The following is a 27,967-nucleotide window of genomic DNA, read 5'->3' on the forward strand; positions in this document are numbered from 1 at the left end:
GGCTGTGTCCCTCTCCCCCAACCCCACCTCCCCTGAGGCTTTCTATTCCCCATCCCTGGCTCCTTGCTGTGACTCCCTGCCAGGAAAACTGTGCTTTTTGTCTGGATCCTTTTATGGCTGAGAGAATCTTGAGAGAGACTGGAAGCGTGTGTTAATTGGTCTGTTTTGGCAAAATAAAAGTTCTCATTGGACTATGACCATAAGTGCTTTTTACACCAGTTTGCAAACAGTCGCCCAAAGGTGGTCCTGGAGGTAGAGGCCAGCCTCGGCTCTGCTGGGGCTGAAAGGATGCAGAGTGTTGGCAGCCCCACTGAGGTTTTGAGGCAGCCTGGCCTTGCAGGCAGGGTTGCATCATTGTCCTCTAAGGGCTTCACTAGCCCTGGGCCTGCTTCCTGGTGGAGTGGCCCCGTGTTGGAAGCCAGATTCATGGTAACTGTTCAGACTGTGTCTGTTCTCCTGTCATTGCCGATCACAGGGAGACTTGTGGGGACAGAAGCACTCTTCTAATCTCATTGTCTGCGTGGCTCGCTCAGTGATGGCACAGGCTGTTATTGGGGACATGGTCTCTTGGAGTGAGTCTCTCAGGAAGACAAGCAGCTGCTGAAAGTGAGGATCCAGCTGATGCTTGGAGGTCCCAGAATGAGGCAGGGCTGAGAGCCCATCCCAGAGGCAGACCCCCTGCTGCTCGCTCACGGCACCCCCCGCACCACCCCTCCCCCCCACCGTGGAAGGAGATTGGCTAAAGTAGGTATCTAATGTGGATGCTGCTAGCGTAGAGGTCCTCTTAGGTTTCCGTCCCCCACTCCCCGCTCAGTTGGTTCTCTTACGGTACTTGTTGGTCTGAGAAACACAGAAGGCTCCTGCCCCCGAGACCTGCTGCTCTTCATGGTGGCCTCAGGGCCACTGAAACACAGGATGCCGGCTCCTCCCTCCACTTGCCCCAAGGGAGGAGGTGGGAGGCTGGTGAGAAGACAGTCTGTCCTCTCTGGTAGAAAGAGCCAGGCTGCTTGTGTAACCTCCTGTTCTGCGTTTAGTTCCCAGCCTACCCCTCAGAACTGTGGATCACTCAGACCCACTGCACCTCAGTTTCCCCACCTGCGGGTAACTGGTTAAGTTACTTTTAGGGAAGTAGACCATCTAAGAGAAAACAGGTATTAGAAGAAACCTGGGATTTCATGAAGGTTTTGCTGCCAGAACCCCACTGAGTCCAATTCTTTGTAAATAGTTATCTTGCCTCATAGGATTTTTGGAGGAATCAGTTGAAATAGTAGTACATTTGTAAAGCCAAGTCTGGGACCTGGATGTGGTGGTTATTCTGTAAAGAGTCATAGTAGCTCAGCATGTTGCATGTATTAATTCTTTTATTTCTCATTCAACTCTGTGAGGTAGGTACTCTAAATACTCAATTTTACAGATGAGGAAATTGAGGCAGTCCAAGAAACTTGTCACTGTTATACAACTAGTAAGTGGAGGAGCCCAGGTTTGCTTATTTTTATGCCTTTTTTTTTGGAAATTTCAAACATACAAAAGTAGAATAAATCACCTCATGTACCAGTTGACCAGCTTTAGCAAACCCCAACACATGACCACTCCTGCCCAGTCATCTCTACCACTCCCCACACCAGACACCTCAATGCACACACACTTTGGTTTGCTCTGCAAGAAAATGGGAAGGGATTTAAACGCAGACAGTCTGGCTCCAGAATCCATGCATGTCACCATTAAGATTTATTATCTCTTAATAAACACTTCTCTTCACTCTCCCAATGTAAAGAAACCTTTCCTGGCGAGGTGTGTGCAAACAGTCTTCATGGTAATAGTTGCAACAGCCTTAGACGAACAAGCTGTGAATTCAACTTCACCCATGGGGTATCTCATGCCTCACCCCATCTCTCATCTTGTGGAGGAACAGGAGCCTTACCCCAGGGACAATCAAGGAGAAATATGTGTTCCATGGCTCCTTATTAAAACACTTTACTTAGGATATCTTGGGCATGACGTGGGAAGAACATGAGCTTTGGGGAGCAGAGACATATGTGAATCCTAACTCAACCCCTTTCCAGCCAAATGACTTGAGTCAGATCCCACTGCCTAAGCTGCAGCTGCCCCCCATTTATCAGCTTCTGTCAAGGTTTATTTTACTCTATAGAGGATGATGGGAGGATAAATTGAAATAGGAAACAGGCATGACATCATGCCCAGTACCTTGTAGACATTCACTAAGTGACCATTCCCTTCTTTCTTGTCAGTGTGTTCAGCCCTCCCAGAACATACATCAAGGCTTTCCTCCCAAGGCTTGACTTGCCAGCCTGACATTACCCCACACACGGAATAGTAGATCCTTTAGGTGCACCTGTCTCTTATTTTCACCCACTGTTTTTCTCTGTTGTCCATCAGGAGGCCTAGTGAATTTGGACTGGGTTTTTAGGAGAAGGCAATTACTAGACAGGCTTGGTGAAAGCAGGCTAAAAATGTACTCTTGAAAGTTAACACAACTTTGATGTGAGCCACCTCCTGGCAGGGATGAGATGCTAGTTTACTGTGGACTTGGTGGAATTGAACAATTCTTAAGGTAAATAATACTCCCATTTGGGTACATTGGGTAATGATTTGAGACACCAGCTTCCAAATTATCCCCAGTTACTCAATGGATTCCAGGCAAAACTGAATGATTTACTAGGAGTTTCACAGAAAGCCATGCTAGGTTCTGTGGTAGGATCTAGGGCTCTTGGCTTTTGGAGTCCTCAATACTGAGCCTAACTTTCTTGAAGAGCAAATAGGAATTAGGTTAGAAACCATTGTCATTGGTTTAAAAGATATCACTTTATATTTAAAAAAATCATGATATCAAGATATGTTTGTGTATTTGTGGGCTCTGAAGCCACCAGCTTTAATTCCTTCCAGGTCGGTTCAAAGACAGAGCAGCACATACCCATCTTTCCTTCTTGGTCAGTGTTGCTCCAGGAGGAGGGGGCTCCTCGCTCTGGGCAAGTTCACTATGAATTTGGGGAGACCAAATAATAACAATGGAATGTTGGAGGTAAAAAGGGGCAGCTCATACCAAGGTATGAGTAGATTGAGTGCCAAACTCCTGTCCACCCGTCTCAGTCTCTGGCCCCAGCTCCAGGCTCTGATGCCCTGGTGCTGCCTTCGCTCATGGCCCCAGCTCCATTCCCTCATGCTGTTAGCATCAGGCTCTGCTCTCCCCTCTCCTGCTTCCCTCTCTCTTCCTGTTCTCTTCTCTCTTCCTAGCACAGGGCTCCGAGACATAGGCTTCTCTTCTTAAAGCACTATTGGCTATAAATAGTTTACTTCTAAAGGATATGCAAGTAGGTTAAGTATTATGTCATTGCATGTATACAGTGGGTGATATTAAGATCAAATGAGAATACTGGCCATAAAATTTCCATTTCCCTATAGTCAGTTTAAAGACAGAGCAGCAGACACCCCTCTTTCTCTCCCAGTCAATTTAAAGACAGAGCAGCTCACATCCATCTTTCCTTCATGTGCTATTAGGAAGAAAAACTGCAGCCAGACTCATCTTTAAATTGGAGAGGGTAACACCTGCCTCAGGGTTGTTAGGAAAACAAAAGAGATGATTGTTCTTCCCTTTTCCCGGAAAGAAATACACATCATTATTTACTTGCTAGAGGTAGAAAAGAAGAAAATCTCTTGAAATTATGGGCCTTAGATTTCTTTTGGGAAGTTTACCATCAAATGTGTGTGTGTGTGTGTGTGTGTGTGTACATATGTATATCTCTAGCATTTACGGTCCTGTAATGAAAATGCTTCCCATGGTCTGTCACCTGAAGGTACCTGCCTGCCTTTGGATGCAGTTTTTTTTTTCCAGGAATCATCTAATAGGTTCTAAAGTTAGAAACTGTCTAATTCTGTGTTCTCTACAATATTTGCCATAGACTTGCTTAAATATTAAAAATGAGATACTAAAAAATTTTTAATATTTAAACTTTAAAAATGATTGGATAGGAACTATATGAGTAGCTTCCTCTTGATCCTTTCAGAATATCTGTACAAGAACTGGATAAGCGTTTGCACATCCTCTGGGTTCCTGTTCCACTTTTCTCCATGGGCTTCAAAGATCAAGACGAACAGTGATGCACACACATCTTGCCTCACCCACTCTGTTAGGCTTAATTTTTCTTATGGCTCTTTGTGTAGTCCTGTAGCCAGTCTGTCCTCTTCTGTTTGAGTGTTTTCTCATTACAAGGCAAATGTGTCTGACTTCAGTGTATTTCATTTGGGTCATCTGTATCATCTCCCTACCTGCCAGTTCTGTAGAAAGTGGAAAGGAGCCAGTCTTTTCAAAAAGTTTTTAATCCCTTGAACTGTTGAGTAATAATTTAAGGAATGTAGACCAGAACAAGCATTTGGGTCAGTAATGTCATGGTTAAAGATCTCTCTCCTTCCCTTGTTCACTTCCCCCTCATTAGATGAAGGCTGTCTGTCTTTGAACCCTCCTGGGAAGGAAACTTCTCCAGCCTGTGAATATTCTTTTTTCAGTTGAAACAAGGCAAAGCTGGCCACTTGTTGATCATTTAAACTCTTTCAGGAAGTATATTAAACCTTTTGGGATTAGACCTAACCCCCAAGCCATCAACTTGTTTGGACTGGAGTAAATTAAGGAAGCCATCGTGTCTCCTTTTACAAGACCTTCCACCTTGAAATATCTCTGCCTCTCACTGTATTACAGGCTCACTCAAAGTTCAGCCCATCTATTTCATCCATTCAGATTCTCTGGAGTCACTGAAGTTCCCTGCCTCGTACAGTCCTCCCAGATTGGATTTTAAAAGATGTAGCAATATCTGCAAAAAACATTTAAAACAAAAGTGTACCAAAGATTAAACATTAAAAAGGTGGGCAACGGTGTGTTAGGCTAATTGAACAAAAGCTGTGGCAGCAATTTTAACATTAGCAAAACAGTTACAGGATGAACACGACATAAGGGGCAAAGGATGATATATACTAGTAATGTAATAACAAACGATATTATGATCATGGACTTGTATGTTGCTAACAGTATAGCTTCAAAATATGTAAAGCAACTATTGACAGACTAGAAATAGATCCAACAGTTGAGGAGTTTTAATATATACCTTTCAGAAATGGATAGATCAGGGACTTGAAAGAGCAAAGATGTAGAAGACTTGAATGATAAAATTAATAAACTTGAGCTAGTAGATCAATGCAGGCATACCTTGGAGATATTGTGGGTTTGGGTCCAGACCCCACAACAATAAAGTGACATCACAATAATGCAAGTCATATGAATTGTTTTGTTTCCCCAGTACATATAAAAGTTATGTTTACACTATTTTGCAGTCTAGTAAGTGTGCAATAATTGTCTTAAAAAATAATGTGCATACCTTAATTAAAATATACTCTATTGCTAAAAAATGCTAACCATCATCTGAGCATTCAGGCAGTCATAATCACTGGTTATATTACCATAACAAATAATGATGAAAAATTTGAATAAATGAAATAATAATACAACAATAATGGAAAACTATCATGCGAATCGTCAAAATGTGAAGCAAGCAAATGGTGTTGAAAAAAATCGCACCAATAGACTTGTTTGATACAGTGCTGGCACAAACTTTGATTTTGTGAAAACATCTGCAAATTGCAGTAAAGCAAAGCACATTAAAATGAGGTATGCCTGTTTCAATCTTTTCACTCAACAGAGAATGAACTTTGTTTTTTAAAGGCACATATGGAACATTAATAAAAATTGGCTTAAACACTTTAAAATTTGATGAAAAATATAAACCCACAGATTCAAGAAGTTCAACAATTGCAAGCAAGATAAACACAAGTCATGTGAATTGTTTTGCCACATCTCAGCACCTCACGGTCAAATTGCTAAAAACCACCACAGACTGTAATGGGAGTAGAAATCACATAGTCCTCCAGTTTCCTTCTTTACCATTTAGCACCAGAAGAGCAATGCTAATAAAATTCTTTGGAGGAAAAAGCCAGACTCAAGACCTTTTTTTTCTTCTATTTTTCCTTTGTGTATTATTCATTTAACAAATATTTATAGTGCGGTTATATGGCAGGTACTGTTCTTTGCATTGGAGGTAAACCAGTGAGGAGAACAGACCCATACTTCCATCTATGTAATTTACATTCTAGTGAGGGATTGTATCAATCAAACTACCACTTATGTGTGAATGCAATACATAAACATTTATAAACATGGAAAAGTTCAGGAATGTATTTCTCATGAGCATTTGGTAAAGAAACTACAAGAGGATAGAATCCGACCAATCAAGAGATAAATGGAGAAACTACAGCAAAAGAATCTACTGTAGGATGAACGGACCAACTGTGGAAATTATGGTTACAAAGATGTTTCGTAGTAGAAATTGGAAATGAGAAGATACAAGGTGGCATAACTCTTATTAAAAGTAAACATTAGAGTTGATAATATACTTTATAAGGGTAAGTACTGAAAGAATAAATAGAAATAATCAGCTAATTAAGTGGAGGAGGAGGTGAGGAAGTAAAAGCATATTATTGTTGCTTATAAATGGTGTCAGTAGTTAGAAGTTAAAGCAGTAGATTAATGAATTTAACTAAAAGTAAGACAACTTTCAGAATGATCAGAGCATACACATGAGCAAAGTAAGCAAGTCAAAGATTGGATTTTGTTTTAATCGATCAGAGTAGAAAGTGTGATGTAATATGATAGAAACAAACCAAACATCTGTCATATCTAAATGCAGAAGGCTGAATATACTTCTTTTAAGAAGAAAGCTGAATTACAAAGGAAAACCCAAGTATATGCCATATTAAAAAAATACACCTTAACTGATTCAAAATGTTTGAAATATAAAGGATGAACAAAAATGTATATTAGTAATACATGTAGAAAATAACCATACCTCTAAAGCAGTGCTGAGAGGAAAATCCACAGCATTAAATACTTACATCTATAAACATGGAAAAACTAAACTGTCAGGGAAACAGGAAGCAGTAGTCACAGCTCCACGATTAAAGTTGAATGGAACAAAAAAATGGAAGAGATAAAGGACACATGATAATGACAATGTGCATAACTCATGATGAAGATCTGAAAGGTATGAATATATATGCAAAAATGATCAAATTTTTCTTAACACTACAGAAACTACAGTAAGTGGTCATAGAAACAGTAAATGGAGACTTAACATTCACCATCTTTAGCCCCTGATGGAGCAAGCAAATAAAAGACAAGGGTTTAGAAGACAAACACCGTAATAAAATAGATCTGACTCACATATGTCAGTAGATTAACGAGTGTAATAAATTCTGTCACTAAAAACAGGTTATTTTTTTTTTCAAGTTTCAGAAACATTTACAAAAAAATTATTGAATTATGTGCTTACTCCAAATCACGAACTCCGTGAGATGTGAAGGGAAGTTCGGTGTCTTGTTAACTGTATTTCCCCAGGAGTTAACAGAGGTGACCAATAAGTATTTTTACACAAAAGAACATAGAAGTCACAAAAGAAAAATACAAATGGCCGATAAGCACATGAGGATAAAAAAAAGTGCAAGTTTATGAACAAAGTTATTTCTGTTCAAATAATAATAGAATAACATTTAACTTTCCAAATTGGCAAAACTTTAAAAAAGTAACATGCTCTAAATCCTGCCTTGTCTATATAAATGCACACCTAGAGACTGTGTCAACTGCAAAATGTCAATCAGAATAGGAAAAAAAAAAGCTCTACCCAGTTCCTAATTCCCTCAGGCAAACATCCAGGTGAGCCATGACCTTAAGGAATTGTACTGCTTGTGTTATGTTACATTGTAACTTGTCCTTTACTTTAGTGGGTGTCCTGGCCACAGAATGGCATAGCGTCCTGACAGCCTATGACAGAGGTGGGCGCACTCCTGAACAGCCCCCACTCTGTGCTTAGCTGTTCTTGCCTGTCATTGTTATCGTGGCCCTCTCTGCAGCTGTCCCCCAAGGGAGCTTCTCCCACAGGTTGTCCTTTAGCCTGTTGCTGACATAAATTTACGACATGGAACGCAGCACATTTTCACATAGCAATAAAGGTACATAGTTCATGGTTAGATTTACAGAATAGATTCTACAAAAACCTATTTGAATTTTAGAACCTTAGAGTTGAAAGGTCTGTAGAGGTTACTGGTTCAATTTCCTACCTCTTCCTGTAGCACCCTGATAAATTCTGATAAAATATGTAGGGTAGGGAGAGCCCACAACTGTGGAAGATGGGCCCAAATGCTGGTATTAACAAAAAGACAAGCAAAAAAATAAGGAGAAAAAGGATTGTGAAGATTTCACATGCAAATAAAGACACCTTACTGTACTTCCTTCTTCAAGTAAGGGTTGGGATTTGACCTCCTCTCTAGTAATGACAAGAACTAATCTCAGCCATGTCCAGAATGATAATTTGAGTCCATGTGCATGAAATATTTATGGGGTAAGGGTGATATGGCCATATCCCAGCTCATCGCTGGGTAAGGATGATGACAAACCAGGTGTCATGTTAAATCTTAAGACCACAGCAGCTCCTGATGCATCTGCTCAGACTGTCATTATTTAAACAAAGACTTCTGGGTAATAATGGCAAGCTGAATGCATGCTCCCTCCTGGTGATAAAACAACAGTAAAGGAAAAAGAACTAAGTTCCCAGGATGAAGAGAAAGTGAGCAGAGATGATAGCAACATTTTGGAAACTCTCATTGGAAAGCAAATGGATGAGTGGTAACTGGATTAGCAGACCTAGGGTGCTGAATGGTAAGCTAGCAATGAGAGCACCTAGGAACCAGCCCCACCTTCCCTGCAGATGCCCCCCACCCCAGGAATCAATATAACAAGGTTCTTCTGGAAGTAATTGTTAAGCCAGAGCAGGAAAAAAAGAGATTGGCTGAAAGTCAGTCTAAACTCATTAGAACCCAGATTCCTTCCCCAACCTTGGCAGAAGGCAGGGGATTCTTAGAAGGTAAACCACGTCTTAGCTGAGGACACCAGGCATAGTTTTAAGGATGAGGTCTTGTACCAAAATTATGGGCCTTAAGTGATCTACATAAATGCTGAGATTGCAGCCCTTCCCTATGCCTAAACCCCAGAATGCAGCAAGGAGGATTATACCCTTAAACAGAAAAGCATTTTTTCCAAGTAACTTCGTAGGCCCAGGAAAAAAGGCCTAAATGCACAAACCTTGTGTGCCACCCAAAGAAGTAATCTGTTTGGATGAGCCTTCAGTAAAGTCCTGGGTCAGGAAGCTCCACCAAGCCTTACCCTCACCCACGGACACAGAGCATTACAGTGCCCCACTCTGTAAACAATCAGCTAAGGATCACACCGCAATTTTTAAAAGAGGCCAAAACAAAGAAACAGTTAAAAAGCAATCTAAAGAAACAGAGGCCATAGTGACTAACTGAATAATGATTGTTGAACTGGATCAAAGTAGATTTCCTAATATGATTGTGAATATAGATGTTTTAAGTATGGTTTTACAGTTGTTTTTTTTTGTTCTATGCAGTAGACAACACAGATTGTAAATGGAAAGACTGAAAAAGTTAAAACCAACTTGTACAAATCAAACAGAACTCCTATTCAAAGAACAACCATATTTACATGGCTCACAACAGAGCTGACAAAAACTAATGCCAGCTTCCACAATGTAGTGAAAATCCAGGATGTAGAACTCAAACATCAGTGTGTAACTGGAGAAGATGAGCTCCTGATGCTAAAAGAAAATCTACAACAGTAAAAGGATTTTGAAGATTTCAAACCCAGAGGAGTCCATACCTATGCTCTTACCCCTTTCAAATGAGGATTGGCAGTAGACAGTTGCCCTCTAGAAAACCACTACATTAATTATATGAACTAATGACTGAAGACACATTTTAGGACCTCTGACTGTGTTTAGATCTCTGTAAAGTTCTAGCATCTGAAACACCATTGAATGAACATACAGGGCTTCCTGTGTTTGCATTAAACTATAAACTTCTACAGCCCGTGAGCCAAATCCACTCGGCTACCTATTTTCAAACAGGTGGAGAGCTAAGAATAGTTACTTTTTTTATGTTAAGCTTTTTATTTAATGGAAACTGTAGATTCAAATGCAGTTCTAAGAATACAGAGAGATCCTGTGTACCCTTTACCTAGTTGCCCCAATATTAAATTCTTCAAACCTGTAGTATGTTTTAGTACAACCAGGACGATGGCCCAGTCAAGATACAGAACAGATCACTGCAAAGGATGCTCAGGTTCTCGTTTATGGGCACACCCACCGCCCTCTTGCCCTCACTCACTCACTCATTGTCTCATGGCACCCAGAAGTCTGGTCTCCATTTCTATAGTTCTGATATGTCAAGAATGTAACAAAATGTGACCATTTCGGACTGATTTTATTTGCTCATCATAATTCTCTGGAGAGTCCTCTATGTTTTATATGAATCCGTTGGGTCTCTTTTTTTTTTTTATTAAAGTATAACTGATATACACTCTTATGAAGGTTTCACATGAAAAAACAATGTGGTTACTACATTTACCCATATTATCAAGTCCCCACCCATACCCCATTGCAGTCACTGTCCATCAGTGTAATAAGATGCAACAGATCCACTGTGTGCCTTCTTTGTGCTACACTGTTCTCCCCGTGATCCCCAACACCATGTGTACTAAACATAATACCCCTCAATCCCCTTCTCCCTCCCTCCCCACCTGCCCTTCTTCACCCCTCCCCTTTGTAACCACTAGTTCATTCTTGGAGTCTCTGAGTCTGCTGCCATTTTGTTCCTTCAGTTTTGCTTCATTGTTATACTCCACAAATGAGGGAAATCATTTGGCATTTGTCTTTCTCTGCCTGGCTTTTTTCACTGAGCATAATGTCCTCTAGCTCCATCCATGTTGTTGCAAATGGTAGGATTTGTTTTCTTCTTATGGCTGAATAGTATTCCATTCTGCATATGTACCACATCTTCTTTATCCATTCATCTACTGATGGACACTTAGGTTGCTTCCATATCTTGGCTATTGTAAAAAGTGCCGCGATGACCATAGGAGTGCATATATCTTTTTGAATCTGAGAACTTGCATTCTTTGGGTAAATTCCAAGAAGTGGGATTCCCAGGTCAAATGGTATTTCTATCTTTAGTTTTTTGAGGAACCTCCATATTGCTTTCCAAAGTGGTTGAACTAGCTTACGTTCCCACCAGCAGTGTAGGAAGGTTCCCCTTTCTCCGCATCCTCGCCAGCATTTGTTGTTCTTAGTTTTTTCAATGCTGGCCATCCTTACTGGTGTGAGGTGATATCTCATTGAGGTTTTAATTTGCATTTCCCTGATGATTAGTGATGTGGAGCATCTTTTCATGTATCTGTTGGCCATCTGAATTTCTTCTTTAGAGAACTGTCTCTTCATATCCTCTGCCCATTTGTTAATCGGGTTCTTTTTTTTTTTTAATTGTTGAGTGGTATGCCATGGTATGGATGTACCACTTTTTCTTTGTTAAAATTGTTTTTAGTATCATTTAGTCACATAATTTGTAGTGCCATAGGTTTATAAAGGATTTTAAGACTGGCTGGTAACCTAGCCTTATCTTGGGTTGTCTTTCAAAAGTGAGATAGGAGACTAGTCCTGGATTAAAGGATTTTTCAGGATATGTTGACTATAAACTCAAAAAGTACACTGATATAAGTTCTATAAACAGCAAACAAGAGAAATGTATTTAAGCCTATTAGTTCACTTTTTAAAAAACACCCTTATTTCTTTAAATTTAAGTAGTATAAATGGTTCTTGAAAGTCTAATGTGGACATATTCTACTTAGTTCAAGTTGGGGGCTGGAGGGTGAATTTGTGACCCATTCAGAATCTGATTTAGAGTTAAAAATCAAACTGTATTTCAAAAAGGTCACTGTCATGGGTAGCATAATTAGGTCCTCAGATAATCCAGCTCCTAAAACTCTCACCATCCTGGTTACCCTCCATTTTTGTTTTCACTTACACGTACGTTTCTTTCAGAGAAGCAAATAATGTAAAAGTTGACCAAGATTCTGAAAGTCAAAGTTTGTTTAGCACTGAATGATTTCATATTATAAACTTTATCTTGCTTTCATTACACACATTTTCTTCCTTCTGGGTCAAGCCAGGTAAAACAAGAAAAAAATAAGATTCCCAAACATGGGCTTGAGTTCTGCAGTGTCCAGATGTGTATGAATGCTTCAAAGCTGCCTTTTGCTGGGGTGCAATGCACTGCTGCTCAGCATGACCCTGGAAGTCCTTAACAGAGGGTCATGGGACTGCAGTCTAGCTTCAGGATGAGTTGTTGAAGACTGTTTCTGCATTAGTAATTTTCTTTTCTCTTTGTCCAGTTCTGCCGAGACTGTAACTCTATTTTTGTTTTGAAAATCTTTCCAGCTTCTAGAAGCTGCCTGAGTTCCTGGGCTGGTGGTCCACCTTCAGGGTCTACCTTGGCTTGTGGCTTGCCTTTCTCCACCTTCAAAAGCCAGCAACATTGCCTCTCTCCCACCCATTTGTGGTCAATTCTCTCTGCCTTTTTTTTTTTTTTCAATCACTTGTTGCAGGACATCTGTGTTTCCACTTTGGGGCTGTTATGAATAAAGCTGCTATGAACATTTATGTATAGGGTTTGTGTGTGTGTGTGTGTGTGTGTGTGTGTGTGTGTGTGTGTGTGTGTGTGTGTGTGAACATAAGTCATCACTTCTCCGGGATAAATGCCAAGGAGTGCAATTGCTAGATCATATGTTAGCTGCCAAACTGTTTTCCAGAGTAGCGGTACCACTTTACATTCCTACCAGCAATGTGATCCAATTTCTCTTCCTTCTTGCCAGCATTCCATGTTGTCACTATTTTTAATTTTCAGCTATTCTGATAGATGTGTAGTATTATCTTATTGTGGTTTTATTTCAAATTTCCCTAATGGTTAATTATCTTGAACATCTTTTTATGGGCTTATTTGCAACCTGTATGTTTTACTCTTAAATGAAATATGTCTTCATGTCTTTCAATTATATTCTATTTGGGTGATTTATTTATCTTTTTGCTGTTGAGTTTTGAGAGAGGTAGTAGTTCTTTTTTGGATATGTGGGTTGCAAATATTTTCTCCCAGTAGCTTTCTTCAGTCTCTAAACAGGGCCTTTAGCAGAACAAAAAGTTCTTAATTTTGATGACTTCCATTTTATCTATTTTTCCTTTTATGGATTGTGCTTTTCCTTCATGTCTAAAAACTTTTTGCCTAGCCCTGGGTCCCATAGCTTCTTTCCTATGTTTTTGTTCCAAAAAATGTTACAGTTTTACATTTAAGTCCATAATCCATTTTTGTGTAATTAATTTTTTAATTTTTTAATTACAAAAAATTGATTTTGTATAAAGTATGAGACTTAACATGTCTTATGTCTTGCTTACTTTTCTTATATATTAAGACTTAAACTGGGTAGACTGAATCCTCTTGTCTTCCAAATTGTTTTAGCTATTCTATCTAGTTCCTTTTCCTTTCCATATAAATTTTAGAATAATCTTGCTTATTTACCAAAAACTCTTGCTGAAATTTTGATAGGAATTGTGTTAAACCTTTTTATAGATTTTCAGAGGACTGATATCTATACTATTTTAAGTCTTTCATCTGTGGTATATCTCTCATTTATTTAAATCTTCTTTGATTTCTTTCATCACGACTTTAGCATACAAGTCCTGCACAAGTTTTGTTAGATTTACATGTAGATATTTTCATTTATTTGAATGGTTGTAAAAGACATTGTATTTTTAACTTCAGTGTCCATGTATTCATTGCTGGTATATAGAAATACAATTGATTTTTGTATGTCTTCCTTGTATCCTGTGAACTTGCTATATTCACTTATTAATTCTAGAAGTTTTTAAAATAGATTACTTGGTACTTTCTACTAGACAATCATGTCATCTGCAAATAGGGAAGTTTTCCTTCATTTTTGATCTGGGTACCTTTTATTTCTTTTTGTTCACCTATCATACTGGCTAGAACTTCCAGCACTGTGTTCAGTGAAAGTGGTGAGAATGGACATTCTTGCCTTGTTCCTGATCTTGGAGAGAAGCCTTTTCTTTCACCATTAAATAAAATGTTATCCATAGGTAGTTTTTTTGTAACTGTTATCAAGTTGAGGAAGTTCATTTCTGTCATAATTTTTCTATGAGTTTCTATGAGTGTTTTTTAATTATGAAAGGTTGTTTAGTTTTGTCAAGTGTTTTTCCTCATTAACTGACATAATTGTGTACTTTTTCCTTTAATTTTACAATGTCTTTAGTTGGATTACACTGATTTTTTAATATTGATACAGCATTGTATCTCTGGAATAAATCTCACTTAATCTTGGTGTATAATCCTTTTTATATATTACTAAATTCTATTTGCTAAAATTTTGTTAAGGATTTTCATATCTGTATTCATGATGGATATTGGTCTGCAGTGTTTTTGGTACTGACTTTGTCTTTTTGTCTAGTTTTGTTATCATGGTAATAATAGCTTCATGAAGTGAATTGGGAAATCTTCTATTTTCTGAAAGAAATTGTGTAGAATTTATGTTAACTCTTATTTAAACTTCCATTATAATTTTCCAATTAAGCCATCTGAGCCATGAGATTTCTTTTTTGGTAGTTTTTAAATTGTGAGCTCAATTTTCTCCTAGCTGTAGAGCTTTTCAAGTGATCTATTTGATAATGGGTGGGTTGTGATATTTGTGTTTTTCAAGGAATTGGAGTATTTTAATTAAAGTTGTCGAATATTTGTGCTCATAGCATTAATAATAGTATTGTTCATAGCATTCCTTTATTATCTTTTTGGTTTCTGCAGGGTCTACAGTGATATTCACTGTTAAACTTTGATATTGGTAATTTGTGTCTTCCTTTTTTTCTTCATCAGTCTCCCTAGAGATTTGTCAATTTAACTGATTTTTTTCCAGATAATCAACTCTCTGTTTCATTGATTTACTCTGTTGTTTTTCTGCTTTCAATTTCATTGATTTATGCTCTTTTTAGTTCTTTCCTTCTGTTTGCTTTGTATTTATTTTGTTCATTTTTCTAGATTCTCGAGAAACTAGCTTACATTAATTGATTTGAGACTTTCTTTTTTCGAATGTGTGCATTTAGTGCTATAAAGTTCCTCTTGTCATTGCTTTAGTTCTTTTCCATAAATTTTGAAATGCTGTATTTTTATTTTCATTCAGTTCAGTGCATTTTCCCTTGAGACTTCATCTTTGACCCATTGATTTTTTTAGAATGTTATTTAGTTTCCAAGTGTTTGGAGATTTGCCTGTATTGATTTCTAGTTCTTTCTGTTATTAATATCTAGTTTGGGTCCATTGTGGTGGTAGAACACACAATATTATTTCATTTCTTTTACATTTGCTGAGGTTTGTTTGAGGTATGGTATATCTTGGCATACATTCTAAGGGCACTTGAAAATGTGTAGTCTGCTGTTGTATGGCATATCTATACATGTTGATTAAATTTTGTTGGTTGATAGCATTGTTGATTTTTTTTCCATAAAACTGTTTTTCTACTCTCACATTCAATCAATTGATGAGAGAAGTGTTAAAGTCTCCAACAATTATCAGGATTTGTCTATTTAAACTTTTGTTCTGTCAATTTTATTTTTTATATTCTGCAGTTCTGTTGTTTGGTGCATGTACATTTAGGATTGCTTTCTTTCTGGGTTGACCTTTTATCATTATATAATGTCCCTCTCTGTTTCTGATAATTTTCTTTGCTCTGGAATCTACTTTATGTGATATTAATTTAACCACTCCTACTTCTTTTCATTAGTTGCATGATATATTTTTCTACACTTTTACATTTTTAACTTGCCATTCTGTTTTTTAATTGGTATATTTAGACCATTTGTATGAAATGTAACTATTGATATTTAAGGGCTTAAGCCTGCCTTCATCTGAGTTATGTTTTTAAAGAATCTGGATGTGTGTGTATATATATACACACACACACAAACACACACACACACACACACACACATGTATATATAACTTATCACAGTCTTCTTGTATTATCATTTTACCAGTTACAGTGATGTGAAAATAACCTTACGTTCTTTCTGTCTCTTTACCCTGCCTGTTTATAACATAATTATTTTAAACAATTCTTCTACATACAGTTAAAATCATATTATAAAGTGTAATAATTTTTCTTTAACCATCAAACACTAAAAAACTCAAGAAGGTCTATTGTATTTAAACATTTTTACCTGTCTGGTGTTTTTTATCCTTCTGATATTCCAAGATTCCTTCCACTATCTATCCATCTACCTATCTATCTATCTATCTATCTATCTATCTATCTATCTATCTATCTATCTATCTATCTATCTGTCTGTCTGTCTGTCTGTCTGTCTGTCTGTCTGTCTGTCTGTCTATCTATCTATCTATCTGTCTGTCTGTCTGTCTGTCTGTCTGTCTGTCTATCTATCTATCTATCTATCTATCTATCTATCTATCTATCTATCTATCTACCTACCTACCTACCTACCTATCTATCATCTATCTGTTTTGTTTAGACAACTTTCTTTGGCAATTCTTTTAGGGTGGATCTAATGGTAAAAAATTCTCTTAGTTTTCCTTCATATGTGAATATCTCAACTTCCTCTTATTCCTGAAGGATACTTTCACTGGGTATAAGATTCTGGGTTAATGGTTCTTTTCTTTCAACACTTCAAAATATTGTGCCATTTACTGCTGGTCTCCATGGTTTGTGATTAGAAATCTTCCTTAATTTAAATTGTTTTCTCTTGGTAAGTACTGTGTGGTTTCTTTCTTCCTGCTTCTCAATTTTTCTTTGTTTTTTGTTTTCAGAATTTTGACTAACATATGTCATAATGTGGATTTTGTTGGGTTTATCCTACATGGGTTTTGCTCAGTTCTTGGGAAGTTTTCAGGCGTTACTTCTTTGAATACGTTTCCAGTCCTGACCTTTCTCTCTTCTTCCAAGACTCCAGGGACACAATTGTTAGGTCCTTTATTAGAGTTCACCTATTCTTGAGACTCTGTTATTTTTCCCCATTCTATTTTCCCTCTGTTGTTCAATTTCTGTTGTTTACTGATTGTTTCTTCTGTCTCCTCCATTCTACTATTCAGCCTATCCACCGAGTCTTTATTTGATATTGTATTTTTCAGTTCAAAGATTTTCACTTGGTTTTACTTTTTATGTTCTATTTCTTTGTTAAAAGGGTCTTTATTTTCATTTTTTCAGGCATGTTTCTAACTGCTTACTGAATCATTTTATGATGATTAAGTTTTTGCCAGATAATTCTAACATCTGCGTCATCTTAGTGTAGTCTTCTACTGATTGTCTTTTTTCATTCAAGTTGAGATCTTGGTATGATAAGTCAGCTTTGACACCTAGGTATTTTGGGCATTATACTGTGGGACTCTGGATCTTGTTACTGTTCAAGTAGGGAAATGTGGTGTAGCGTCATTATTGCCAGATAGTAGTGGAAGCCCAAGTTCTTTACTCAGCTTCTTTTGACACCTGGGCAGAGGGGCTCCTCATTGCTGCTGAGTGAGGGTGGGAGTTCTGGCTCCCCATTAGTCTTTTGCTGATACCACCCTGACTGAGAGGGCCAGGGGTGCCTTATTACTGTTTCCTACATGGACTCTAGTGACACTGTTGGGGGTGGCATGGTTGTAGTTTCATTGCCACTGAGCTGTGGTGAATTTCCTGACTCTCCACTAGGTCTACTGACACTACCCTAGTGGAGAAGAGTAGGGTTGCCTTGATAGTGCTGTATGGGAGCTCCCCACGTAGTCTCCATTGATACTGTGGAGGAGGATTGCCCCATCACCTGTTGGCAGACATGAAGTTTTTGCCAGCCTATTCAGCCTTCTCTGACACCACTGCAGTAGGGAATTTGGGACAAAGTTGGAAATCTAGACTCTCCATCCACTTTTGCTGGTGGGGGTGAAAGTGGTTTTTTTTATTTTTTGGTGTTTGGCTGTGCCAAAGTGGGTATTGTCTAAATGTTTTCTGCCTCTGTGTGTTTCCCCACTTCATTGTCTTTTGTCTAGAGTGAGCAAGCTTTGCAAGGGCTTTTTTGTTTGAGCCCACTGTTTCAAGGTTGTCAGCTTTTCAGCTTCAAGTCTGGGATATATATGTGTGCTAGTTTGCTAGGGCTCCTGTAACAAAGTACTACAAACTGGGAGGTTTAAACAACAGACCCAAAATGTTGAGTGCCTTATATATCTAGCATAGTGTCTTCAAGGAAATAAATGCATTTTCTCAAAAATGAAGATCCTGTGTTTGGCAATTAAGTCCTATATTTCCTTAAATACTCACATTTTTAATATTAAAAATAGTGAGCAAACTATGTGTTTGCTTTACAAACTCTGAGACTATTCCTGACTTGTTTGTGTTTGTAAGCCTCTATATTGAGATACAATTGACATACACAAAAGCTGTGCATATTTAATATATGGAACTTGATTATTTGCAGTTAATGTACATGAAACCATCACTGCAATCTATGCCATAAACATATCTATCATCTCTAAAAGGTTCTTCCCACCCTCTTTATTTCTTTTATTGGTGATTATTTTCAGAGCTTCATGTATATCTATATGTATGTATGTGTGTGTATACACTGCATACATATTTGTATATGTACACATGTACAGACATATCTGTGTGTGTGTGTGTGTATTCTCCCAAAATTATTGGGTGCAACTCTTGTTAATATAAAAACATTTGGTTATAAACTAAACTAAACTCTGTATGTAGCAAACTTTATCTTTGAAGCCAAAGAGCTGTTTTAGTTTGGTTATTCATAGTTTTATCCATCAAAATCATTTGGAAATGACTCATCAGATAATTTATCTCAGCCAGGAGATATGTTTGGGATTGGAAATGTTTTGAGTTCAAACAGTACAGCCTTCTGGAAGATTTTTCTCAAGTGATGCAAATGAGGAATTTCAAAGCTGCAATGTTGTTTTCAGAAGCACAAAAGCAAAAGAAATCATACCAAGTGGGAAGAATGTTAGCTCAGTTCTTTTCTCTTTTTCATTTTAATGTATAAAATTTTCTAACAGAGAGCTGTTGTGCATGACTCAAGTACAACATAGCATCTTAGCGTGGGTCCTTTGGCCTCATCTTATGTAATAATCTTTTAGGCAGTTCACCATACCTGATAAAGAATTATTGGCCGGAAAAGTCAAAAGCTTTCTATCTTATTTTGTGTGAAGCACAAAGCCAAAGAAATGTTATCTCTGCTGAGTTCTTTGTTAGGGGAAAAACCATATCATTTCTGTTTTTAATAAACAACATTTAGGAAGTCACACATCAGGTTCTTTTCTAGCAGAGGCCTTGATTATGGATGTCAACTGTTAATGTCAAAACAAGTGTGGTTCATTCTAACCACTCAGGTCCTTGGGTGTTTTGTTTTCCCCCCTCTCTGGCAGGCAAAGGAGGGAGGTGTCAGTTTGAATTGTTGAGTGCAGCCTGTTGTTGGGTGCCTTCCCAGCAGGGCTTCCCTGGGAGCATCATTCTGGCACTCATAAGGCAGCAGTTCTCCATGGGGCTGCCTTGGAGAACCCTGGTCTGTAGGCAGCCTCCCTGCTGCCAGCAACTCCCATTCCAGGGAGACACAAGTCTCTGAGAAAAGAAAAATTTGGATGGATTAGGGCATTTATAGTGGTGATCTGGGGGTATGTGTGGGGGTCACTTTAAAAAGCCCTCCATCTGTTTTGAGGCAATGTGGCCTGGTGGAAACAGCATGGACTTTGAAGCCCTACAGACTGGCCATTTTCCAGATATCTGACCTTGAAATAAATCACTCCATCTTTTAAGTCTCAAAATAAATTGGGCCTAATTCTTACTTTGAGGGGTTATTATAAAGATTAAATTTAAAAGTCTAAGTAACCAAAACTGACTCAAGAAGAAGTAGAAAACCTGAATAGACCTATAACAAAGAAAGACATTGAATTAATTAAAATATTTTCCCACAAAGAAGGCCCAGATAGCTTCACTAGTAAATTCCTCCAGAAATTTGAAAGAGTAATACTAGTCCTTTATGAACTCTTCGAGAAAATAGACGAGTAGGGGAAACATCCCAGTTCATCCACGAAGTAAGAATTACCCTGATACCAAAGGCAAACAAAGACATAACATGACAAGAAAACTGTAGACCACTACCCCTCATGAATATAGACACAAAAATCCTCAACAACATATGAGCAGACAGAATCCAGAAACATATAAATAGGATTATACATCACAATCAAGTAGGATTTATCCCAGGGATGCAAGATTGGTTTGTCCTAAAGCATAAAATTAACATAATATACTTCATTAAAAAAAGACAAAAACCAAATGATCACCTCCATAGATGCAGAAAAAGCATTTGACAAAATCTAACATCTAATCATAAAACCTCCCAACAAACTAGAAATAGATGAGAACTTCCTCAACCTGATAAAAATCATCTCCAAAAACCTATAAGAACCATCATATGTAATGGCGAAAGATTGAAACCTTCCCCTTAAGATCAGGAATAAAGCAAACATGGTAACTCTCAGGACTTCAATTTAACACTGGATTGGAGTTTCTAACTATGTGATAAGGTAAGAAAAAAAAAAACACCCAAAATGGTAAGGAAGAAATAAAAGCTTTCCTTGTTTAAAGACAACATGATCCTGTATATAGAAAAATTTAAGGAACACACACTGCTATAATAAATGAGCTCAGGAAGATCACAGACTACAAGACCAACATACAAACATTGATTATATATTAACAATGAATCACATGGTCAGAAAAAAATAAGAAAATTCAATTTGTAATAGCATCAAGTAGATAATACACTTAAAAATAAATTGAAGAAAAGAACTGCCAAGACTTAAACATTCAAAACTGTACAGTATTTCTAAGAGAAAGAAGATCCAAATAAATGGAATATTTCATGTTCACTGATTAATTGGAAGGCTCAATATTATTAAATGGTAATTCTCCCCAAATTGAGATTCAGTATAGGTCAGTTTGGAGAGAATTGCCATTTTAATCTTTATCAAAATCCCAGTAGGCTTTTTCTGCAAAAATTGAGAAGCTCACAAGCTAATCTTAAAATATATGTGGAAATTCAAAGGGCCCCAAATATTCAAAACAATCATGTAACTTGGAAGATTTACACTTCCCAATATCAAAACTTCCCACAAAACTGTACTAATTAAGACCATATGGAACTGGCATAAGAATAGACATACAGATTAATGGAACAGAATTAAGAGTCCAGAAGTAAACCTTTATATTTACAGTCAATTGATTTTTTTGACAAAAGTACCAAAACAGCTCAATGGCGGAAAGAAGCCTTTTCAACAAATGGTGCTGGAACAATGGAATATCCACCTGTAGAAAGATGAATCTAGACCCTTGCACCATAGAAAACCTTAACTCAAAATGAATCATAAACCTGATGCAAACCTTAAAACTATAAAAATTTTGGAAAAACTATAGGAGAAAACATTTGTGACCTTGAGTCAGGCAAATATTTCTCATATATGATGCCAAAAGATAAGCCATAAAAGAAAAAAATGGATGAATTGTACTATATCAAAATAAGAAATGTATGTTTACAAGATACTCTTAAAAAAATGAAAAGATAAACCACAAACTGGGAGAAAAATATATGCAAATGATATATATGATAAGGGACTTGTATCCAAAATATATAAAGAATTCTCATAATTTGGAGGAGAAATAATTATAAAATGGGCAAAAGGAATAGACATTTCAACCAAAAAAAGATACATGAATAGTCATTAAGCACACAAAAGGATGCTCAACATGATTATAATTAGGGAAGCACAAATTAAAATGAGAAAGAAATACCACTTAACACACACTGGAAATGGCTATAATCAAAAAGATAGATGATAATAAGTATAGGAGACATACAGAAAAGTTGGAACTCTTATACATTGCTGGTGGGAATGTAAAGTGGTACAAGTACTTAGGAAAACAGTTTGACAGTTTCTTTTAAAAGTTAAGCATAAATTTATCATGTGACCCAGAGATTCTGCTCCTAGGAATCTACTCAATAGAAACACAAACATGTCCACACATGGACTTGAATGTAAATGTTCATAACAGCTTTAATCTTAATGGCTGGACTGGAAACACCTCAACTGTCCATAACTAGTGAAATGGATAAATGTGGTTATACAACAATATAATACTCGGCAATTTTTAAAAAAACAAAATTCCAGTCCATGCTGCAATATGAACCACAAAAACATACTAAATGAAAGAAGCCAGATTCAGAAAGCCACATATTCTGTGAATCCACTTATATGAAGTGTCCAAGTAAATCATAGAGACAGAGCATCGTTTAGTGGCTGCCTGGGGGGCACAGGAGTAGGGAGTGACTGCAGATGAGCGTGAGGGATCTTTCTGTGGTGATGGAAATGTTCTGAGGCTGGGTTGTGGCAATGGTTGCACAACTTTGTAAATAGTGAAAGTCATTATTTTACCCTCAAAATGGGCGATTATGGTATGTAAATGATTAAATAAGTTTATATTATAGTGGCTGGCACATGGTCCTCAAAAAATGATAGTATTATTCTTAGAGGATATATTTCATCTTCTGAGCTCAGACCTGATGGCTAAGAGGGCAAGGATGGCAGTAAGTGCTAACAGCTAGCATTCACGGAGTCCTCAGGAGGTTCCTGACTCTGTGCTAACCAGTTTATGTACATTACCTCCTTTAATCCTGACAACAGTCCTCAGACACAGATGGGATTCTTATGCCTGTTCTACAGGTAAGGAATGGAAGTTTCCTTAAGGTCATGGGACTAGGATATGGAGAATCCCTTGCCTCCAACAACAGATCTAACCTGTCCTAATGAATTAAGAACCTTTAAGACTTAAGAATTTCTAGTGTGGCCCAGGGGCCAGTAAGATCACTCTGTGCATCTGCTCTCTTCTATGCTTGGCCCTGTTAAAGCCTTCTCCCTGTTTGAAACCTTGCTGTTCTAGATTACCTGGCAGTTCAGTTGTGCAATTCAATTGATGGTTACTGTAACAGGAATTGCCTGCCTGACTCATATTCATCCTTGTTACAAGACTGTGACCCCTCTTGACTCACGATGGAGGATGGTGACGTGTGGTGACTTCTGAACGCTGCCTGGGTGGTGGCTGTGACTCATGCCAATGTTTGTGCCTCACCTCTGGCCTGGGAGTTCCTCAGGAGTCAGGAAAACTTTCCCTGGGCTTACCCCTCAGCCTCACTCTGTAGCCCCATAGTCCCTTCGGTATCATCCTTCGGCCATGGTGCTGCTGCGCTATCAGAGAAAGGGCCTCCCATCTCCTTGGAATGCTTTATCCCTTAGGGCTTACGCTGCTGGTGATGCTCTAGACTATGTGTTTGGAAGGATGGAGCAGATTATTGGTTGCTAGTTGGGCTTTAATGTCCCTGGGCCCAGTTCCTTCTCATCTTTCCTACTGCATTGCTCAAGTCCTGGTACTCTTAGGGTTTCCTTTGTTCTGACCACTAAGCCCCATGGCTAATGTTCTCTATTAGGTTCCTATTAGAAATATAAACGGAGCGTGTAGATGCTCAGAGGTCCTGTGTGAGATCAAGTATGCATGCAAATCAGCCCCCATCTACCAGCATTTAGGCAAATTCAGTGTGTGCACTTTCCTGCAGCTGATAATTTGATATGTTTAGAATTTTGTCACTGTGCCCTAAATGCCTCAGACCCCTCTCCTCTTTGCCTTTGTAAGGCATCCCTGGTGTCTCAATTCAGGTCACCCATCAGTCACTACTTATCTTACCTCCCAGGACGAGGACCTGGGCTAGGAGCACAGGGCAGGCAAAGCAGCTCAGAATATTCCTCTCTCCTGGGAGAGTTCAGGCCAGTTGGAGAGATGAGAGTGGAAATACAAAGAGGAAATCTACACTGAGATAATGGGGTGGGGAGGGGTTTACCCCAAATCACTGTTAAAACTGTAATCGATTCTAGATTGCTTGGGTCAGACTGACCTTGGCTGAGGCCTCGCTGGGCCCTAGACAAACTCACCTGCAGGGCAGGCTGCTCCCATTAGGCCACCAAAGCTGCCTGGTTTTGACTGCTCTCCAAGAGTGGGAGGGAATAGTCAGGGCCTGGGCGGGCCAAGGCTCAGAATAATGGTACTGGGGAGCCTCTAAACTCTCCTTAGCCAGAGCAGCTCTTGATAATCAAGAGTTGTCTGTCATTTTTGTTTTAACTGAAGTTTGGGGGTTATCTGTGATTTCCCAGCAGCCCTCCCTCCTCCGAATTTGCTTAATTCCCAAACCCATTAACATGCTCCTGGGCAATTTCAAAGTAAAGGGATATATTTAAGCCGCTGTAAGGCAACACTTAACTCAGGTCACTTTGAGCTGACTTCCAGAGTTGGATGGCCTGACTGGCCTTTCTCCCACGTCCCTCCTTCTACTGCTTTCATCATGTTTCAGCTAACTCATGGGCTAAACTGGCTTTCTGTGGCTTGGAGGAGGTTTTAGCCATTAGCCATAACATGGTTTCTACAGGAAAATGTGTTCTGTGCTGAAGTAAAACCTATGCAAAGCTGCCTCTTCTTCAGCGCTTCCCAAATCTGGGGCCACTGCTCGCTGGAACCCCTCTGGTCTGTCTCCGTAGCAGAAAGGAAAGGGTGTGGTGGGGGTGGGGACGGCAGGGAGGTGTCACTGCTCTCCTTTCCACGTTCAACCAGAGCTGCTTGCTTTTTGTCTTGATTATATATGTGTTGGGCTTCACCATATGATTTCTTCTGAACACTGAATCCTGCTCTTGAGCAAAAAATATTGAAAACTACTCTTATGAAAGCCAGTATTAAGTGGAATGCTGTATTGAGGGATTTAAAAGGAGTTTGCTTATAGACTTGAAATAATCCAGATGGGAAAATTCACTGTTAGTCTTGGACATACTCCAAGTTCATGCTCTCTTGACTGCTGAATTCTAAGAATATTGTAGCCTAGATCTTCCTTTCAGCATGCAATTTTCAATCACATTTTAACCCTGAAGAAAATGAAGTGGCATTCAAGATTTAAGGAATCACAAAGATATGTATATTTAGACCTTTGCATAGTTTGCACTTGCATTACATATGTAAAGGTTTTGAAAAGTATTGCAACTTTTATCACTATCCTCAGGTGGGGCTTTTTGGGGTACACTAAGGGCTTGGTACCCCTCTGGTGTTGTGTCATGAAACATGACTTCTGTGAATTCAGCACTGCTCACCACCTGCTTGCTTATGAGAGGGCAGGAGTAAGAGCTGGAGTCAGGAAGCAGCAGCCAGGCGCTTCTGACTCTTTTTACCAAAATTCTAGTAAGTTTCTTAACTGCTTGATTCCTAGGAATAAGGATCCCAGCCATGCTGACTTCACTGGCCTGTCTTGAGTTGAGATGAATAATGCTAGGAGAATGGTTTTGGCAAATATCAAGAGCTGTATAAACCCACGTGGTCGTGTCACCTACAGTGAACAGGGAGGGCTCTGCATTTGTCACGTGACAGTGACACTCGTTAACCTAAAGGCATCTTGACTTATCTTTCAGTATGTTGAGACCGAGTTTGTTCAGAGAGAAAAAGAAAACTGTAAAAGCTGTAGGACTTACCTCAATTAAAATAGGGATTCCTAAACTTTATATAAATGTCATTTTAAAAGAAAGAATAATGGATATCATACTTGTGTATTTATAACTAGAGTTTTATTGTTTGCTGTCATGCTATTGCTCTTCAATACAGATTTGGCATTTATGCTTTTAAGTTCATTGAATTTTACATTTCTTTATTGTATGAAAAACAGAGGTCTTACAAAGGAAAATGTAACAACAGTTACATTCATACCTCTTTTCTCTCTTACAAAATATAAAGCATTACTTTATTTTTTACCATGGTCCATAAAGTAATTAGTACTAATAGGAAAGGATTCATCTTAGGCACATATATGTCACTGTGTAAACAGCATATTCCATGTCTTGTCTTGTGCTAAAACAGAGACATTACAAAGATGACTGCAGGAACAGTATAAGTATAGCTGTACCTTTCTTTTTCCTAAAATAGATTTTAGGATGTTTATATAGCCCCAAATACTTAATACTTTTCATTTGTAAAAATCCTTGAGTTTTCAAACCTTAGACACTGAGTGGTACTTGATTTGCTTACACTTGAATTAAGTCTCTTCCCTTCCCTCATGCTGTGTTATTACAGAGGAAATGGGTTTTCAGTATACATGATTCAAGTGGGAAAGAAAAACTGCATATTTAATTCCAAAATATTCCTTAGACTGGAAAAAAAGCCTCTTTTGTAGTTATGTTTATTTTATAGTAACTCTACAGCCAAACAATTTATTATGTTAATGCAGAAACACAAACAGCTTTAATGAACAAAATGCTTACTATTTTCTAGCTGCCTTACAAAAATGATTTAGTCAAGAAAACAGAACAAAATTTCTCAGTTTCATTAATCAGCTTTGTAAATATTTTGCCAGAGCTTTTTTTCTTGGGGTAGGAGAAGTAAATAAAAAAGTTTAAAAGGTCATATGTGTCTGTTGTGTTTGAGCTTGGTGTATTTATTAAGAGTAAATTCTGTATGTCTTTGCAGTTCATCAATATGTGTATTTAGAAGTCTTTCAAATTCTTTTGCTTGCTTTTCTTCCTCCAGAAAGAACTGCTGTGCAGCCAAAGAAGCTGGGAAAGATATATCTAGGGGAGACTAAAGAAAGAAAGAAAAGTTAGATAAGGAACACAAAGCCTTTTACCTTTTGCTATTTCCAGGCATGCTTCATCCCTGACATATTGTCAAACCCTGCAACTCTTAATGAAAGACTGTATCTTAAGCAGAACTCCCTCTACCAGCGTAATGCAATCACTGCTAGCAAAATACTCCAGGAACGTCACAGAAGTTCAAGGCATCACAGCCTTAAAGAGCCCTGGAAATGAGTATTATAGTGTCCAACTGCAAATGCAGGACAACATAATTACCACGGAACATGCCTAAGTCATACTCCATGAATTTGCAAAGCCAATGATTTCCATCTGAAAATAGGCAACTCCAAAAAGCTAAAGTAAAGATTATAGTAGAATAAGGCAAAGAAAGTTTATATAGGGGAAAAAAAAATTAAAGATTGGCCTAAAAGGGGGTTAAGCGCTGTTTGGAGTTAGCCGGGTGAGGAGCAGTCAGGTAAGGCTGCAAGCGGCTCCTGAGTGGGGAGGGCCGTAATGCGGCTGGTTTGGCCAATCATAGTCCAGAAAGCCGCGCGACAAGGGCTCAGGGGCTCCCTCCATGGTGATACGGGAGTGCTCCGTTAACTGAGTGCGACCTGTTTAGTGCTCGTTTACACACACACACGAAATCTGTGGCTGAGGTATAAAGATCAGTATCAGATAATTTTACAGTGCTTCATTCAAAATAATTTTTAGGTTAATTAAAAAAAATAAGGTGGAAATTCTTTAATTTTCTAGTTTTGTGGTCTCTAGACTCTTTAACTTTTGTTTGGGAAGAATGGGACTTTAATAAGTGTTTGAAGAGTTGACAATTTATATGCAGGTGAACTTTGTTACAGGGAGATTTAGTTCACAAATGTGGCCTCTGCCGAGAGTGTGCGGGTCATGGCAGACGACAGTGAGATACTGTAAACTTATCCCATAGTAGCCCCAACTTTAGCCACTGTGCAGAAATAGTATCTTTGTTAAAGTAGAATATCACATCTGTGGGTGCATGATATGCTGTGGTTTATCTGGCAAATGCATTCCTTTTTTGTTTTTTGAGTGTGTACAATGAAATGCACAAATTTTGGTGGGCAGCTTGATGAATTTTGACATGTGCATACACTCATATAAGCATCACCCAGATCAAGATATCAAACATTCTAGTTTAGTTCCCCGTTCACCTATTTCACCCATACCCCCACCTCCCTCCCTCATGGCAACCATCAGTCTCTTCTCTGTGTTTAT

General features: G+C 38.3%; 1 protein-coding gene across 22 annotated transcripts in view; it reads right to left on the reverse strand.

Annotated features, from left to right (window-relative positions):
• Positions 1 to 11: 11 nt before the first annotated feature.
• DEUP1 (deuterosome assembly protein 1) overlaps positions 12 to 27,967 on the reverse strand; it is a 101,914-nt gene continuing 73,958 nt past the window's right edge. For 5 of the 22 annotated variants that reach the window (XM_073215885.1, XM_073215881.1, XM_073215876.1 and 2 more), the window contains one exon: positions 21,382 to 26,726. In XM_073215885.1, coding sequence (XP_073071986.1) covers positions 26,550 to 26,726 — 177 coding nt within the window. In that variant the 3' untranslated portion in view covers positions 21,382 to 26,549. Of the gene's footprint in view, positions 4,824 to 6,954; positions 7,010 to 7,032; positions 19,632 to 19,651; positions 26,727 to 27,967 lie in introns of those variants that run through there. The other 17 variants (XM_073215882.1, XM_073215879.1, XM_073215872.1 and 14 more) reach the window with 9 other exon arrangements.

Source organism: Manis javanica, chromosome 11, assembly GCF_040802235.1.
Source record: "Manis javanica isolate MJ-LG chromosome 11, MJ_LKY, whole genome shotgun sequence".
NCBI classification, from domain to species: domain Eukaryota; kingdom Metazoa; phylum Chordata; class Mammalia; order Pholidota; family Manidae; genus Manis; species Manis javanica.